Source organism: Accipiter gentilis, chromosome 33 (genome assembly GCF_929443795.1).
Source record: "Accipiter gentilis chromosome 33, bAccGen1.1, whole genome shotgun sequence".
NCBI classification, from domain to species: Eukaryota; Metazoa; Chordata; class Aves; order Accipitriformes; family Accipitridae; genus Astur; species Astur gentilis.
In genome coordinates this window covers 19437477-19453158 of record NC_064912.1, presented here as the reverse complement: position 1 = coordinate 19453158, position 15682 = coordinate 19437477, and the positions used below count along the sequence as shown (strand labels likewise).

The following is a 15682-nucleotide window of genomic DNA, read 5'->3' as shown; positions in this document are numbered from 1 at the left end:
GCAGCCTGGCTGGCTCTGCCCCCGCAAGGCACCCAGTCCCTGCACCCCATTTTTCACAGTGGGTGCCGTAGCCATGCCCACCTCTCTGGGGCAGCCAAGTGCGGCTCTCGGCAGCAGCCGGGGGGTGGACGGGTGCAGGAGCTGCTGCTGGACCGGTGCTGGCCGCTGGCTCCCACCAGGAGCCTGCAATAACTCACGCTGGCCAGGAACAACTCTTTCTGCTTTTATTGTCAATGAAGAAATAATCAAATCTATATTACAATCTTAAAAACAGTAGAAAATGTGAGTAAAAATGCAACGGAGGCTTTTTCTCTTTAATGTGGAGACCATTATTACAGGGTGGTGAACAATGGGCTTGTGTTATTTGATTTGAGAACTAGCTGTGGCATAAAAATCGTACCTGGCTACTCAAGAAAACACCTCTTCCCAGACGGATCAGCCTGACATCGTGGCAGTAAAATTAAATACTAGAGACAGAAAGGGGTCGGGGTCCCAAACCAGGGCAAGGCCTAATGCTCAGTTCTACCATTTACAAGGGGACCAGCCTCCCAGCATCACCTCCCCGGCCAGGCCGGCTCCCGCCTGTCACAAGCTGAACCATTCAGTCCCATTGCTGGCCGAGGGCTGCACTGCATCTGCACCGCTGCTCTGTGGAGCTGCCCTGGCCCCAGAGGATGCTCCCCGGCTGGGGGGACGCAGGCAGAAGAGGGCAGCCTGCAGTGTGGAAGGTGCTGGCATCGGAATGGCTTCCTCTGCATTTCCAATCACATATGGCAGATCTGAGGGAACGTCTGGAGCATCCGTGGGCCAGACCCCATCCTGAGAGCTGCCAGCCGGGCTCCTTGTGGGGGGGGAACCGGCCGATGGGCAGCAGCAGGCAGTGGTCGATGCGGAGAGGAGCTGCAGCAGTTACTTCATAGTGGTGTTAGTCACCCAGCAGGCTGACGGAGAGGAGGAGTTTTTGGTCTTTCAGTGTGCAGGACTAGTGTGGCACTCTCGCTAGCACGTCCAGACCTGTGGAGGAGAAACAGGAGCCCATGGCAGTGACTGTTCTGAGAGGCTCCGTGGGCTTCTCTTCATCCTCTTGTGGAACTTCCCTTTGGGCTTTCAGCATCCACAACACCCTATGTCAGGAGTTAAACCTCCCACCTGTTGAGAACCATCCCCTTGTTTGAAGACCGCTCCTAACTTATTTAATGCCCTAGTTCCGGTACTGGAAGAGACCAAACCATCAAGGAGAAGCCTGAGGAAACCAACCTTTACAGTGCTGTCCACGGCGCCGGAGAAGAGGCGGCCCCTGGAGACTGCGAGGGCAGTGACGCTACCCTGGTGTCGCAGCAGCGTCTGAGTACAGATCATGTTGTCCATGCTCCACACCTACGGGCACACAGGAGGCGTGAGCCAAGCGGGCGGCACGGGACTCTGGCACATCCCAGGCACCAGGAGGGAAGGGGGACGCTGTGTGCCACAGGGTTTGAGCCAGGTGACACAAATTAAATATGAGGCCACGCGGCATGCAGGGATGAGGATCCCCCATCCTCCCTTTCCCTCAACGCTGTCCATATTTTAACAAATGCACAGATGCAGCTGCACAGCCCTGGACACATACCCTGAGAGACCGGTCATACGATGCACTGAAGACTTTGGTTTGATCCGGTGTGGAGATGACAGCGAGGGCATAGACTGTACCCACATGTCCAGTCAGCGTGCGGACTTGTTCCTTTGTCTCTATATCCCAGACCTGCGGGAAGAGAGCAGGGCTTGGAGATTGCACTGGGCTGCAGGCCACCGACTTCTCTTCCGAGAGGTGTTTCCACCTCCACGCACACCTCTAGGGTGGGTGCTGTGCACCCATGCTTCGGGTGTGCTATAAAGGGGACAGGCAGAGCCAGGTGCCCATCTCCTTGCCCCTCTCCCCCCAGACTCAAGCCAACAAATGCATCGAGCCCTGCAGCCCTTACATGGATGAGGTTCTCGTAGGTGCCACACACGATGTGGTGGTTTGTCACAGCGATGGAGTAGACGCTGCCTCCTGACGTCTGCAGCACATGGACGCACTCCAAGTTGCGGATGTCCCAGATCTGAAAGAGACACCAGAGCAAAGGCAGGATGAGACCCATGCAGGGACCCCTCTCCAGGAGGGAATTCCCTTGAAGCTATTCTCCAGCCACGCACAGGGTCAGCCTGGCTCCATGTGTGCCTAGATCACATCTTTAAGGACAAATCTGTCCGGCTGGGAATGTTCAGTACTGATTAGCAAAGTCCTGCTATCTTATTTAGCTGCCCAGCTTTGAACATCCAGACTGAAAAAGTTGTGGAGATTGCACACTCTTTGTGTGTGACTATGCACACACGTGCACAGACAACCCAGTCCTTGATAGCACTAAAAACTGATGCAGACAAATTAACAGGGATTTATTAACACTGAGGAGGGCAACTTCAAACTCTCTTGTGTCACCCAGATGCTGAGAGGTGAACTATTCATCAAAGCCTGAGCCAACGCAGATTGAAGGCATTTCGGAAACCACACACAGATTTATGGTAACTCTGCAGCCAGACAGTGACCTTCTCCTCTTATCAGCAGGACTGTCAGCGCAGATAACGCTGCGGCAGCTGCGGAGGCAGCGTGAGGCGCCATGGCTGCGAGGCCGTGTTTTGCCTTAGCGAGCATCCCCCAGCAGCTGCGCTCCCAAGGACCAGCCAGACCCCAGCCTTTGTGCCTGCAAAGATGCAATCAGCACAGTAAAATCTAGTGTGTCAGCAACGCTACAGCAGTGCTCTCACATTCTAGCAGCTAGCTTTTGTCCTGCTCCACCAACCTATGCTGCAGAATACAGATACATAGAGGCACGGAGAGAGCCGATGGCTTGCAGTTGCCACAAGTCTCAGGGTCCCACCTTGATTGTTTGGTAAGATCCACTGTAGAGATAGTTTTGAGAAGCCACCAGTGCTCGCACCCAGTGATTGAGACCTGTCAGTTCCTTCTTCAGTTTGAGCTCGGTACCTACAATATCCCAGACCTGTGGAAAGCACAAACACACACACAGACATAGAGGAGAGTCTCAGTAGACAGGGCAGTGATGGGGCAGAACAGGTCAGCCTCTAGCTTGGGAGCCAGGTGCTGCCCACCCCTGCCCAGCCAGCCAGCACAAGGTCCTACCAGATCACTAAGTGGAACCTCATGCTGGCTCTCCTGCTCGGTGGGAATCTCCTGAACCCACTGACTTGCGGATAAAACATGATAACTATGCTGAATAAGCATGCTCCCAGAGGGCCTGGGAAAGCCAAGCTGGAGCCTGCGTTATCACTGGCAGAGACCCTTCCCTAGCAGAGCCATGGGCTTGAAAAACCTAAACCAAATCTACAGTAAAGAACTGCTCTGGACTTCCACTCCCAGCCTGTCCCTGCAAAGCTCCATTCCCACAGCTCTGGGAAACCATGGCCAAAACCCCCAGCACGCAGGGACCAAAAGATCTTACCCTGCCACTCCAAGCAGCACTACTGGCCTGCTCGGCTCATCTGGCAGAAAGTGGCTAGGGATGACAAAAAAACAAAAGGCCCCAAGTTCTCCTTCTGCTTAGTGCTGTCTCATTGCTCCTCCAGCCCTGAGCACTCTCTAGATAGCTGAACCACTCCAGGCCCCAGATAAAGAAAAGAGCATGCGCCCTCTTACAGATGGATGGTCCCATAAGCTGTCTCACCAGGAGCTGGAAGCAGAACCAAGGGAATCTAGCCAAGGCTTTAAAGGGCAACTTGCAAAGCTGTTCCCTGATTTCTGCATGCTTTAGGTAAAAAATGCAGATTCAAGATCCTTTGGAGGGGGTTTCAAAACAGGCAGCCTGAATCCCCAGCCAATTCTGAACTCCAGACCCAATTCCCAATGGTCTGAGTGCATCTGTTGGGGGCTGAAGGAGAGACACACTCAGGAACTGCCAAGATACTCCACCTGCAGTCTCAGGTTTACAGAGTTAGAAGAAACAAACTGTTTTTTTCAGCCAGGTCCCAGAACATCCTTGACTTCAGTACACAGCACAGAGCCAGCAGTGCTGGCTGCTCTGTGTAGCTGTGCTTCTCTGTGTGGCTCAGGAGAGTGTACTTACAAGGTCACCTACAGACCAAAATGCCACTTTCTTCCTGTTTGGATGCTGCTGCCTGACACTTTGTACCACTGGTGCCCAAATGGACCAAGACGAGCCACCCCAGAGCTCTACCTTGATGGCTTTGAGAGAGCCACTGAACAGCATGTTGTGCGAGGAGACCAAAGTGCAAACAGGATTGTCATGTGCTCGGATCGTGTTCACTTTCTGCAGGTTTTGAATATCCCAGACCTGCAAAGGAGAAGAAGAGTGCCCGTGAGGAGCAGGGGCAGGTCCCTTGTGCTGAAGTCCTTCTTCTTTGCCTCTGGAGGCAGGCAATCACACACAGGCAAAACCACAGGCAGGACAGGGCACTTGTATGAGCCACTGTCCTGGCCTGATCAGAACTGACCACCCTGCCCCAGCTCAGAGCACCAGCCTCCTGCTCCCCACATAGGAGTGGGGAGTGGGAAATCTAGCCTGCAGGAAACACCCAAATCCAACCCACGAGTAACTTGGCTGATGGCAGTGGATAAAGCACACAGGGGTTATCAGTCTTACACCACTGGCAGCTGAAGAGCCTTATAGAAAAAAGGATGCAGGTCCCTGCTCTACAACAGCCTGGGGCTGGCCTGTAGATCTCACATCCCAACTGTGAAGCGGAGCAGGGGTCCTGAGTACTCACAATAATGGTGCAGTCAGCAGAGCCGCTGTACAGTTTGTTCCTGTAATGTCACCAGAAAACAAAAGGAGGTCAGCGAGGGAGAGCAACGCGTGCAGGGTCCCAGCTCGTTCCCAGGCACCATGCTGGGCGAGGAGCTGCAGTCCCGCAGCCTCAGCGGGCCAAGACTAAACACACCAACCCCAGGAGTGGAGCCCAGGTCTTATGGAGAGGCTGGGCTGGATCAGCCCTTTGAGCAAGAGGCCGGGCACCCTGCTGGTGACCAGGGAAGGAAGCCAGGACAGCAGGGGAGGCCAAAGAGATATGTGCTTTGTGGATTTTTAAAGAGCAAAGAGGCAAGATGTGCCTCTCGTGCACTATCTTGGCACGTGCAGGACCAAAGACGGGAATTGTGAGGGCCCCAGTGCTCTCCCCGCTCTCTCCTGCAGGGGCAGGTGTCCCTCTCCACTCACCCCTGGATGCAGAGAGCCAGTACAATTCCATCGTGACCCTCCAAGGTCTTTTGGCACTTGTATGTGGTACAGGTATCCCACACCTAACAGGAAACACAAGTCAGCAGAGGGTCACATGCCGGCAGACAGAGCAGCTGGGGACCCGGGCAGGATGTCAGCAAAGCGACAAAAGCACCGCAACGAGGAAACAGGCTGTCACCTGGGCACCTGCCTTCCGGGTTCCCAGGCAGAGATAAGCTTGTCTAGGAAAGGAAATTGACTGTAAAGGGTCAGGTTGAAGTTAATGAGACACTGGATAGCAGCACACATCAGCCCTCTCCAGCTCTGCCTTTCACAGCCCAGGCCAACACAACACACTGAACTGGAGAAGTAGCTCTCGGGCTCCTGCTTTAGCAATTCGCACCCCATCCTAGGGCTCCAATGGCACAGCACAGCCTCCTCTGCCACTGCAAAGGTTTTCCCCACTGAGTACACACCACTCTCTCAAGAGAGGGAACATGGAAACGTGGTGACCAGAGCAGCCAGGACAGGGGAGAAAGCTGTTTTCTTTCAATAAAGTACAGCAAAGTCCATTTTCTTCCATGTGGCTCTTGCTATCACTCAAAGAAACTAAGCCAAAGCTCTGCTCCTGGAAGGGCTAGTCGTGGCATCCCGCCTAGCTCCCCAGCCCAGCCATCAGCCACCAGCAGCCAACATGGTGACACCTCTTGTTTAGGTTGCACTGGAGCAGTGCTGTCAGTTTGAGTTACTGAAAACAGGACAAAGAAAAACAAACGTGCCATAAAGTGGAAAAAGGACACATCTGATCAGGGAAAATTTTTTTTTCCCTAAGATGACATTTTATAACAAGGGAAAATAAAATCAGAAGCTGAAATAGGCTTGAATGCCCTAAGCACCATACAAAGCAAAACCAGCAGCAGGACGAATGAAATTCTATTCAGGGCTTTGCAAAAACCATTTGTCTCTCCATTTCACTATCACATAGCGTTTCCTCACAGAGAATTTTGCCCAACTATAATTGCAAAGAATCATTTAAGATTCTTCGGGAGAAACTTTGGGAAGTGACATCCCCCCACTCCACAAACTGCAACTCAGCTTCTGTCCCACCTGAAGCACATTTACAAATGCAGAAGATACACAGAAGAGGCAAGCTCTTACCTTAATGGTTTTGTCTGAAGAGCCACTGAAGAGCAAGTCTCCTATGGAGTAAACGCACAAACACCAGACAGGGCCCTGGTGTCCCACAAAGGTCCCCTTGCACTTGAAGATCTGCTGAGGATCATAGGCTACAGAAACAAGAGGGCAGGTGAGAGGTGGGACAGTAGCACCACGCCATGTCACGGTGAGTTTGGAGGGGACAGAGCTCCCTGCGCTGGCCTGGCAGGTCTTCCTTGCATTTCATGTTGTTGCAGGCCAGAAGGAACTGTGACACCCTCCCAGTCTGGCTCGAAGATCTCATGTCCCACCCTTACAGCCCATTGACTTATCATTGCTCTGAGCTTCAGGACTCATCTCCCTAATGCAACTCCTGGGCTGGACCTAGGGAGGCCAGAGATGCAGAGGCCATTTGACACCTCTCCCCAGCAGCTAATAACCCTGCAGCACTGTGAGTTCCCCTTCAACCAGTGCTTCTGGCAAACTCTCCCACCAGTATCTCCTTCCTGCAGCAGTGGTGACCCTGTGAACAAATTACTGCTGCACCCAGAGACAACTGTGTATATCTGTGACCTCACCTAAAAGGGCTTACTGGGCCATCCCCCCAAAACCCAGCCTGAGAGGATGAAAACCACATGCATACTCACATCCAAGGATGCCCATGTTGAGCCGAGCATTAATGTGGGAGAGCTCGTCCTGAAAAACAGAACAAGCTGCATGAACTGCAGAGCCATCAAGACCAGCCTGCCCTTCTGGACATGGCCTTAAGACTGTCCCCCTCCACTGCTAAACCTACTCTTGCCTTTGGGCAGGTCCTGACTCCCTGTGAAGGCCCTCCCTCAGCAGCTGACTCATTCTCTGATCGAAGGTCTCCTGCTCTAGGACTCTATGCATACATCCCTCTGTCACCTCCCTCCGGAGACCACAGGGCTCTGACAGCATCTCAGACCTGCACTAAACTCTTCAGTATTCAGGCAGGCACAGAAGTACCTTTCAGAATATACTGTCCTTGCTCTGCCATTCACCAGAATGCTAAAAATAATCAAATCGGTTATGGGGACTGCTTGCTCAGCTGGGCTCTTGAAGCCCACCTTGCTGGAGAAGAATTGGAAGGTCTCTTTGTAGTCTGCTCCACAGTCCGGTCCCTACTGCGTCCATAGGGACCCTCTTTGTTAGCATGCTTAGGTAAACCAGGGCAAGCTCCTCCTAATCAGTAGATCCAGTGGGATGAAGTCTGCCTGAACTAGGGAGGAATGTCTATCCAATATCAGTGCTTGAATAATGTCCAAAATCATGAGACAGCTCTCACTCCCAGTTTGCTAGCAGGGATCTGCTTATCTTCCTGCTTTCTCTGCAGGCAGAGAGAAGGGCATACTGTCCCTGGCTAGTATAACAGGTATAGGAGTGCCCAGGCTTTGGAGCAGAAGGCTCTCTCCTTGCTGCAGGGTTCCTTTCCTATGTTAACATATTTCCAGAGCAGAAACAGGCTGAGAAAAGGCAGCAGAACCAGTTAAAATGGCAGGCCAGATGCAGTGTCCAGAATGTGCTCACTGAGCTGTCTTTAAACTCAGCCCAGAGGAAACCTTCACCCACACCCCAGCTGCATTAAAAGCAAATCAAACCTGGGTCAGCAGAGCCAGCAAACAGGAAGGAACCACAAAGACTCCCCACACTGCAGGAGAAACCTAACTAGTAGCAGAGCCAGCTAACTGCACGCAATCCCTGCTCCACCCCAGGGCCCAGCCTCACGTTCAGCATGGAGGCGTCCCTGCGGAACTCCATCAGGTCCTCGCTCAGCTTGCTCTGGTTCTCGTCCAGCACATCTACAAGAGATGGACAGGCCCATAGTCACTGCAGAGTCAGTGATGGTGTCCAGGGGAACAGGCAGAGGACACCTGCTGCCATCTAACCTCTGAACAAGGAGGGAGAACCCTCTGCTGTTAGCAGGGAAAAGCAGGAGGGGGTCTGCTACTCAAATGCAAATTGTACTTGGATGCTGAAGACCCTGCAAATTTCAGAGGCAAGACAGGGCTGGGCACAGCAAAGGTGTCCAAGAACCATGCTCACTCCAGGATGGCTGCACTGTTGGCTATTCGACTTGCTGATTTTTATGGGGGCCTGTGCCCATGGACTGCACAGGAAAAAGTCACAGGAGAAAGGTGATAGCCATGTGCAGACATTTCTAGGACTTGCCATGTGACCAGTGACTGCAGGATTAGGTCCCGTGATGTTCTGGCAGCAGAGAAGTCAATGGAACCCCTATTTGTTCCTTTGCAAGGAATATCTGAACCTCCTGAAACCTGCTCAGCACCAGTTTTAAGCATGGAATGAATCCTGTAATGCACCATCCTAACAAAGAGCTGCCCTGTCCTTACAGCTCTGACCACAGAGCTCATCTATTGCAGACTCACCAAACTTAAGCTCCAGGTTCTTCTCCAGCTGGTCAATTTTCTCTGAGAGTTTCCCCAGCATGGAGCGCAGGAAGGCAATTTCCTGGTCCTTCTGGGCCATTGCCACCTGCATCTCATGGAAACGATCGTCTGTCTGCTGCAGGAACTCCTTCAGACCCTCAAACTTGCACGTCTCCAAGTGGGTCTCATAAGTGTCTTGATTTCCTATGAATGTACACCTACAAGGGGAAGGCAGACACTGGCTGGAGCAGGGCCACACTGGAGACCTCCTTGCTCAGCTGGCTCCTCAGAGGCAGGTCTAAGGCCTGTGTGGGTCCCCAGCTGTTCTGCTCCTCCTACCAGGAGCAGTGGTGCTATGGTTCACCATCCTGCTGGGTGCGGGCAACTGCAGGGCAACAGAGAGGCCAAGCAGCTCCCATTCTTCTAGCCAGGGCATAGGCCCCAAACTGAACTGTCTGACTGTCTGTCTGTCTAGGTAGTTGCAAGGAAAAGCAGATCTTGGGCAAGAGACAGAATGTGGTATCAGTTCACGTGTTCACCAGGAGTCCAATCTAAGAGCCATCAAAACCAATGGAAAAAAATGCAGCTGACCTCAGCAGATGCTGATTTGGCCCGCAGCGTGGCAGGGAGTCAGGGCTGCTCTGTCAGGACTTGCCTTGCTCTGCTTCTGCCAAGACATCTCTTCCCGCAACAGTAACCTCAGCTGTGCATCCTGCAGGGAACCCTCAGCCCGGGCTGCACTCCTTGCTCGGGTGACAGTCAACTCTCCAAGGCTGATCGGCACTTCCCTTGCCCTGGGAGAAGGACTGGTCTGACAGACACTGCCGTGCTGCTCACATTCCTCTTGTACTTGTCCTCCTCCCTTAGTGGCTCTGGCCACAATCACTGCTCTGACTCTCCTCCAGCTGGTTCTTCTGCCTACGCACTCGCCCTCCTCCTCGGCTGCCAGCAGGGCTTACAGCTGGGCAGCGTGACCTGCCTGTTCTCAACAAGAGGCTCAGGAGCTGCCTTCTGCAAGCCCTGCAAGCCTGATCTCAGTCTCAGGCCAGTAGCTGCAGTAGCTGAAAAGTAGCTCAGAAACAAGCTCTGTGCATCTTTCCCACTAAAAAGCACCAGCTCCTTACCCATATTTGGAGTGGGGACACTTTATGTGCTCGCACTCTTTCAGATGTGCCTCCAGGTTCATTTTCAGCAGAGGTGGACAGCTGGGGTTATTGGGGCAGCGAACCGGCCTGTAATCACAGCTGCTTTCATGATCTCTGCTCACGGAGAGAAGCAAAAGAAGGGAAAATCAGCAATAAGCAAAAATTAATGGAAACAACACAGATCATCAGTAAAGGAGCAAACCAGCCCTGTGAGAGTGTCAGGTGATCAAAAGCCTCCTGCTCTAAGACTGCAATTACAGCTTTAAATTCTCATTTGGCCAGTAAGTTGAGAGTAATAATAGGTCACATTTACGCAGGGAACATCTACTTCTGCAGCTGATCGGCTGAGCCTTCAGGCAGCTATCAACAACAGGCAATCGCCAGGTGATAGGGAAGACAGTGAATGCATTTAGGATGGGGAGGGAGCTAGATTTCAGATTCCTAGGATATAACTAGGATAACTCCTCTTACAAAAAGAAGCCCAAGGTCTCTGCTTGACCATAACCACAGTGTTTCAACCCAGATGTGAGGTGGCTGCCTTCATAGTGTATCTCCTGACCCACTGCTGAGACACTTGGGTAAGCTGAGAGCAGAGAACAGCATCCTTTCCCTGAGACCAGCCCATCTGCCATCATCCTAAGACTGAGACATAGTGGAAAGAATTGTCTCCTCAAGTCACCCTGCCCATTCCCACACCCCTGCATGCCCCAGCAGGGCACTGCTGGCAGAAGCTGCACTGTCCCCAGGAGCCGCAGGGCAGCTCAGATATGACAGCAGATTGCTGGTGGTAGAGCCCTTTCCCTGGAGAAGCTGCATGCTGGTAACAAGTCACTTACTTCCTGGCACTCAGTTTAATTGTAAACGGACATCCACGGGGGTCCACCTCGAAGGCAGCGGGCTTGCTGCTGGCTGCAGGCCGGCAGCCATACTTGCAGTGAATGAAGAGCTCCCCGATCTGCTCAGCCACAGCAATGTTGTTAACCACTACAGTCAGTTTGGCATTGTCCACGGGGCACTTCTCTGCCAGGTAGGGAAGCAAAAGAGAGAGTCAGTAAGGACTGAGACGCTGCAGGAGCATTTCCAAGAGCCTCTGCACGGAGATTTTATTTTTTTTGCCTTCTCTGGCCAAGACAGCCAATTCCCAGATGGGTGGCAATGGAACGAGCCATGAATATTCACACAAGGTCTACAAGCCACTATCTCTGGTTTGTCTTGGGGCTTGGTGAAAAGTTACAGTTTATGTTAATCCATGATAATTTGAGCTAGCTGCCAATGAAAGAAGGCCACACTAATTCAGACTACCTTGTGCTTGCTGAAGTGTGAGAGTATTCACGGGCAGTGACCACAAATCAGCAGATGCCCCATACATAACCCATTCCCCCACCAGGGCCTGGGACTCAGCTCCTCTGCTGCCAGCAGGGTACTGCAGACCAGTGATGCTGCAGTGAAGCAAAGACATGAGCTTTGAGGGCAAGAACAAAACTGAGCAACTCAGGATTGCAACTGCAAAGCCTTTTGCTACAGATCTGTTGGTTGGGATAGATACAGCACAACATGGTGACAGGGGATTAGCATGTGAAGCAGAGGGACCCCTCATGTGGAAGACAAACATCTTAAGGCAGAAAGAGCTGCTGTTTTGCTGGACTCCCCAGGGAGCCTCCTCAGGGCTTGCTGTTCTGGAAATACGAAAGGCTTGGCTTTGTGCTGAACAACAGCTTTCCAAGAGGGGCACAGGCTTGTGCCAAATCAAGTCTTTTTTGTAGTGCAGAGTCCAAACCAAGTGGGACCTGGTTAGGCTAGGCCAGCAGCCAGACACTTGGGCTCCATCAGGTTTCTGGAAGAGCTGGGTGAGCTAAAGCAGCTCTGTGTGCTGCAGCGCATGGGCTCAGTCAGCGGCCAGAGAGCTGGCACTAACGGGAAGGGGGAGGAGGGGTTTGATGGGTCTCTGCCAAACACGGCCCCCCTGTTCCTCGGACAGGCAGCCACAGAAAGCTTTCTGTCTGAAATCAATGGGTCAACTCTGGGCGAGACATGTATTATCCTGGGATTATCCATTGCATATTCCAGGATTTGAGAACATCCTGTGCCCAAGAGCCGGGCCCAGCCCTCTAGTGCCCATGCTACAGCGTGTACTATCAGAGCTTGGAGCTGCACAGCCAGCCATGCCCCAGCACCACACTGCTGCAGTGGCAGCCTGTGACTGACAGCTTGTTTTAAGCCCTTCAGACATCTTTCTGTGGGTTTCTTTTTAGGTGAAAGCAAACAAACCAGAAAATAACAGTGTTTTCGCTGCATCACACAAGAACAGTTCTGTACTCACCAGATGTTAAGGCACATCTTCTACAAAATGTGTGCTGTGGAGACAAAGAGGAACAGCAGTGTCAGCGTAAACAATATCGGACAAATTATTCCCTGTGGCTAACGATGGGGAAGGTGGGAGATACCAAAGCCTGTGGCTCAGGGGCCTCAGCAGCTGTTCTGCCTGCTATATAGCTCAGTGTGCTCTTGAGTCTGCACCGCAGGGCAAAAACCAGCTGCTTGCTCAGGCAGCTAAGAGGACAACATGGGTCCTGTTCCTGGGAAGTATTAAGCACACAGTTTGAAGCTTTGAGGGTTCTGCCCTGTTCCAGATCAGGCCATGATCATGGTGCAAGCTGAAGCCACTGGCATGTTCTGCCACATTCTGATACTCCTACCCTCCAAGTCTGCATGGGATTTCCCTACTTCACCCTCCAGTTTAGTCCATGTCATTCCTCTCATTTCCCTGAGAAGTCCTCAACGGGAAGAACAAGGGGAAGTCTGGCCTCTCCCTGTCCTTGGCCAGTCAGCCCATCACATATATCCCTCTGTAGCTCTTTTAACATAGCTGAAGCTGTCGTGCTGTCAGGTGGATGGGACAGCTGGTTTGTAAGCCCGTTAAATGCACTGTAAATGTTGCCACTTTAAATAGCTCTCTATTTCTCTATTCTTGGAGCAGAAATGTCTGTAACAGTTTAACGTGATAAAGTAGCAAATACAATATAACATGCTAACGAATATAAAGAAAGGAACAAAGGCTGCAGCATTTCACTGGTCCTGCACTTGCCCTGTGGGTTCCCTAGAGCCTCCTCAGCCACATTCCCCTGCCACAGGGCCAGCGCTTGGCAGCAGCGCCTGGAGAGGCTGCAAGTCACTCTTCAGAGCTGTTATCTGCTGCCCTGCTCAGGTGGCCTTTTCCTGCCCTGCACAGCTGCATGGTGCTCTCTCCAGAGCTGCCAAACCAGGACTGCAAATGAAGCCAGTCTGTTTCCTGCAGCAGATTTGTTTTGTTTTGTTTTTCCATATTAACCAGAAAAATCTCAGTGTCTCCATGAAGAGCTGCTTACTAAAATGGTGCAGCAAAACTGCACCAACTTCCAGCACCTTTGGGGATAGCACCCTCACTGCAATAAACAATCCTGCTCTCCGCTTTTGTTGCTACAGCTCCATCCTAGCAATCAGAAGCACGTCAGAAGCATTAGAGAGCCCATCAAAAAGCCATCTTTCTTCACATGTAGCAAAGAAGCAGGAATAATATACAGTTTCTATTAAATCCCAGTAAAATGGAATATGGAAGAATATTCATAATACTCTGTGCCTTTCATTAGAGGATCTCAAATCCCTTTGCAAGCATTAACTAAATGAAGCTTCAAGCCATTCTTGTTTTATAAGAAACACATTCTTCACAACTGAAGAGCAGCCGTTCCTGGGGCGCCCAGGAGGCAGCAGTACTCTGCAGAGCCCTCCAGGAGAGGGAATAAGGAGTTTAGACCTCACTGAAGCCACACCAAGGAGACTGAACATGGCCAGCACAGGGAGGCTGACAGTACAGCTCTCCTGGGAAAAGCCATTCAATTGTAAGCAATCCCCAGGCTTCTCCGGCTAACTGCAGAGTGCCCCGCACACCCCATTGCAGACTGGTTCAGAGCTCCCTTGTGTGGAAATCTAACACATGTCCTTCAGCATCTCTGCTCCTACGCTGGCCTGGCTTCCCTGGTGAGGGGCTGCCTTGTCTTTGCTCACTCAGGCTGACAGTCACTGGGGACAGGTCAGGGCTTGGCTATAGCTCACGTAAGATATTTGTGGAGCCCACACTCGTGATTTGGAAGAGTACTGCCTTACCCCACAAGTTGTGATGACTGGATCCTTAAACACACTACAGCATAGTTGGCAACACAGCTTCACGGACGGTTGTTCAGCAAACACCAGTGGCTCCTGAAGAGGAGGAGAGAAAGGGACAAAAAGAGCACAAGGATTAGTCCAAACCCAAGAGCCTCCAGCTCTGCAGAAAGAACAAAACAACTTTTCAGCTGTGAGCCTTGGGGACCCTGGGGCACAAGGCACACTAAGGATTTCAATATCTTGAAATAAACTTTTGTCTGGAGCTGCTGACCTCCAGTATGTAAGAGGTAGAGGAAGAATGAACTTTGTAATGGCTGGAGACCCTCAGCTCATCACAAACTGGTGGCCACCAGCATCTGGCAGCATCAGGACCCGACAGGAAAATGCACAGACCAACTTCTTTGCTAGAGTGACTCAAGTTACCAGAATTCTGTGAGCTGCACTGTCTGGTACTTTTTGCTTGGTTGGACTGAACACTGTGTTGTCAAAAATGTCCCCTGTACTAAGCTTGAAGTTTAAAAGCTATTTTAAAACAGCTTGCCCTTTTGTATTTTTGAAACATCCTGAAGGAAGGGCTCTTTCATTCCCTTACGAAGCAGAAACAACATTGTTTCTGCCGCAATGGGCCCATCTCTCCAGTTTTGTTTACTAACTAAGACTGCTGGAGTGTGGGCTCTGAGCACGTCCTCCTGTAGCAGCACAGCTCCCCACTCCACACCAGAGCAGAGCTTCACATTTCAGAGCATTTCAAATCAATCACTGCAGATTGGTCTGTCTTTTCATCCTGTCCTGCTCTCAAAAATGCAAACACAACCCCCGGGGTTCCTAAATATGAAACACACACTTTTTTCCCAGATCTGTGGCAAAATGCCGCCTGACCTTTTATGCATCCAGGCTGGGGTTAGTTACTGGGTCACAAGCTAAGCTCGGCTTAAAAGTGTCCTCTCCCTACAAAAGTCACATGTGGAAAATTCCTTGCACCCTCCTGGGGCTTACAATCAAGTCAGTGGGGTGCCATGCAGCCCTAAATGCAGGATGGCGCTCTGAATCAGTGGGGAATTGTATTAGTCTTGCTGCCTGGGGCTAGACCACCAGCCTAAAGACTTACAACCCCCTACTGCTCTGCAGCAGAGCGAGGGAATCACACATGACTTTGCAAAGGCTTAACAGTTTTTCTGAGAAGCAGAAAAACCTCACCATTGCCCCCTCTTTACAGATAGGGAACCGGTACAGAAGGAAGCTAAGTAATTTGCAGAAGTCAGTGGTGGAAACAAAATTAAAACCAGGAGCCCTGACAGCCAGGCTTTTAGTTGCCAGACATCACAAAAAATCTGCCCATGATAGCTCTATGTACTCACAAAAGTCCACTAAGTTACTCTTTTGACACTGAACTTCCTAATACTGCTCCTTCAGACAATCCCAAATACCTACTGGCTCCTCCTCTTCCTCATGGAGTGAGAACGTCGAGCGCAAGGACATGTTGGACTCAGAGTGCAATGAACGGACGGAGATAGCAGAGTCAGAGCGGCGTGGGGTGCTGATCGGAGGCTTCAAAGAGATAAAACCAGTTCTTGTTATTGCAAATAGTTCCCCCCACTCCAAAACCCTAGCACAGAGACTT

At 51.6% G+C, this 15682-nt stretch overlaps 1 protein-coding gene across 3 annotated transcripts in view; it reads right to left on the bottom strand.

Moving 5' to 3' along the window:
* Positions 1-210: 210 nt before the first annotated feature.
* The window catches only part of TRAF7 (TNF receptor associated factor 7), a 36260-nt gene continuing 20788 nt past the window's right edge, over positions 211-15682 (bottom strand). For all 3 annotated transcript variants that reach the window (XM_049791212.1, XM_049791213.1, XM_049791214.1), the window contains 17 exons: positions 15493-15609; positions 14062-14154; positions 12242-12275; positions 10758-10941; positions 9901-10035; positions 8777-8994; positions 8115-8188; positions 7013-7061; positions 6369-6496; positions 5211-5293; positions 4762-4801; positions 4212-4328; positions 2898-3020; positions 1962-2081; positions 1610-1741; positions 1258-1377; positions 211-1014 (listed from right to left, as the gene is read on the bottom strand). In XM_049791212.1, coding sequence (XP_049647169.1) covers positions 1000-1014; positions 1258-1377; positions 1610-1741; positions 1962-2081; positions 2898-3020; positions 4212-4328; positions 4762-4801; positions 5211-5293; positions 6369-6496; positions 7013-7061; positions 8115-8188; positions 8777-8994; positions 9901-10035; positions 10758-10941; positions 12242-12275; positions 14062-14154; positions 15493-15609 — 1782 coding nt within the window. In that variant the 3' untranslated portion in view covers positions 211-999. The remainder of the gene's footprint in view (positions 1015-1257; positions 1378-1609; positions 1742-1961; positions 2082-2897; positions 3021-4211; positions 4329-4761; positions 4802-5210; positions 5294-6368; positions 6497-7012; positions 7062-8114; positions 8189-8776; positions 8995-9900; positions 10036-10757; positions 10942-12241; positions 12276-14061; positions 14155-15492; positions 15610-15682) is intronic.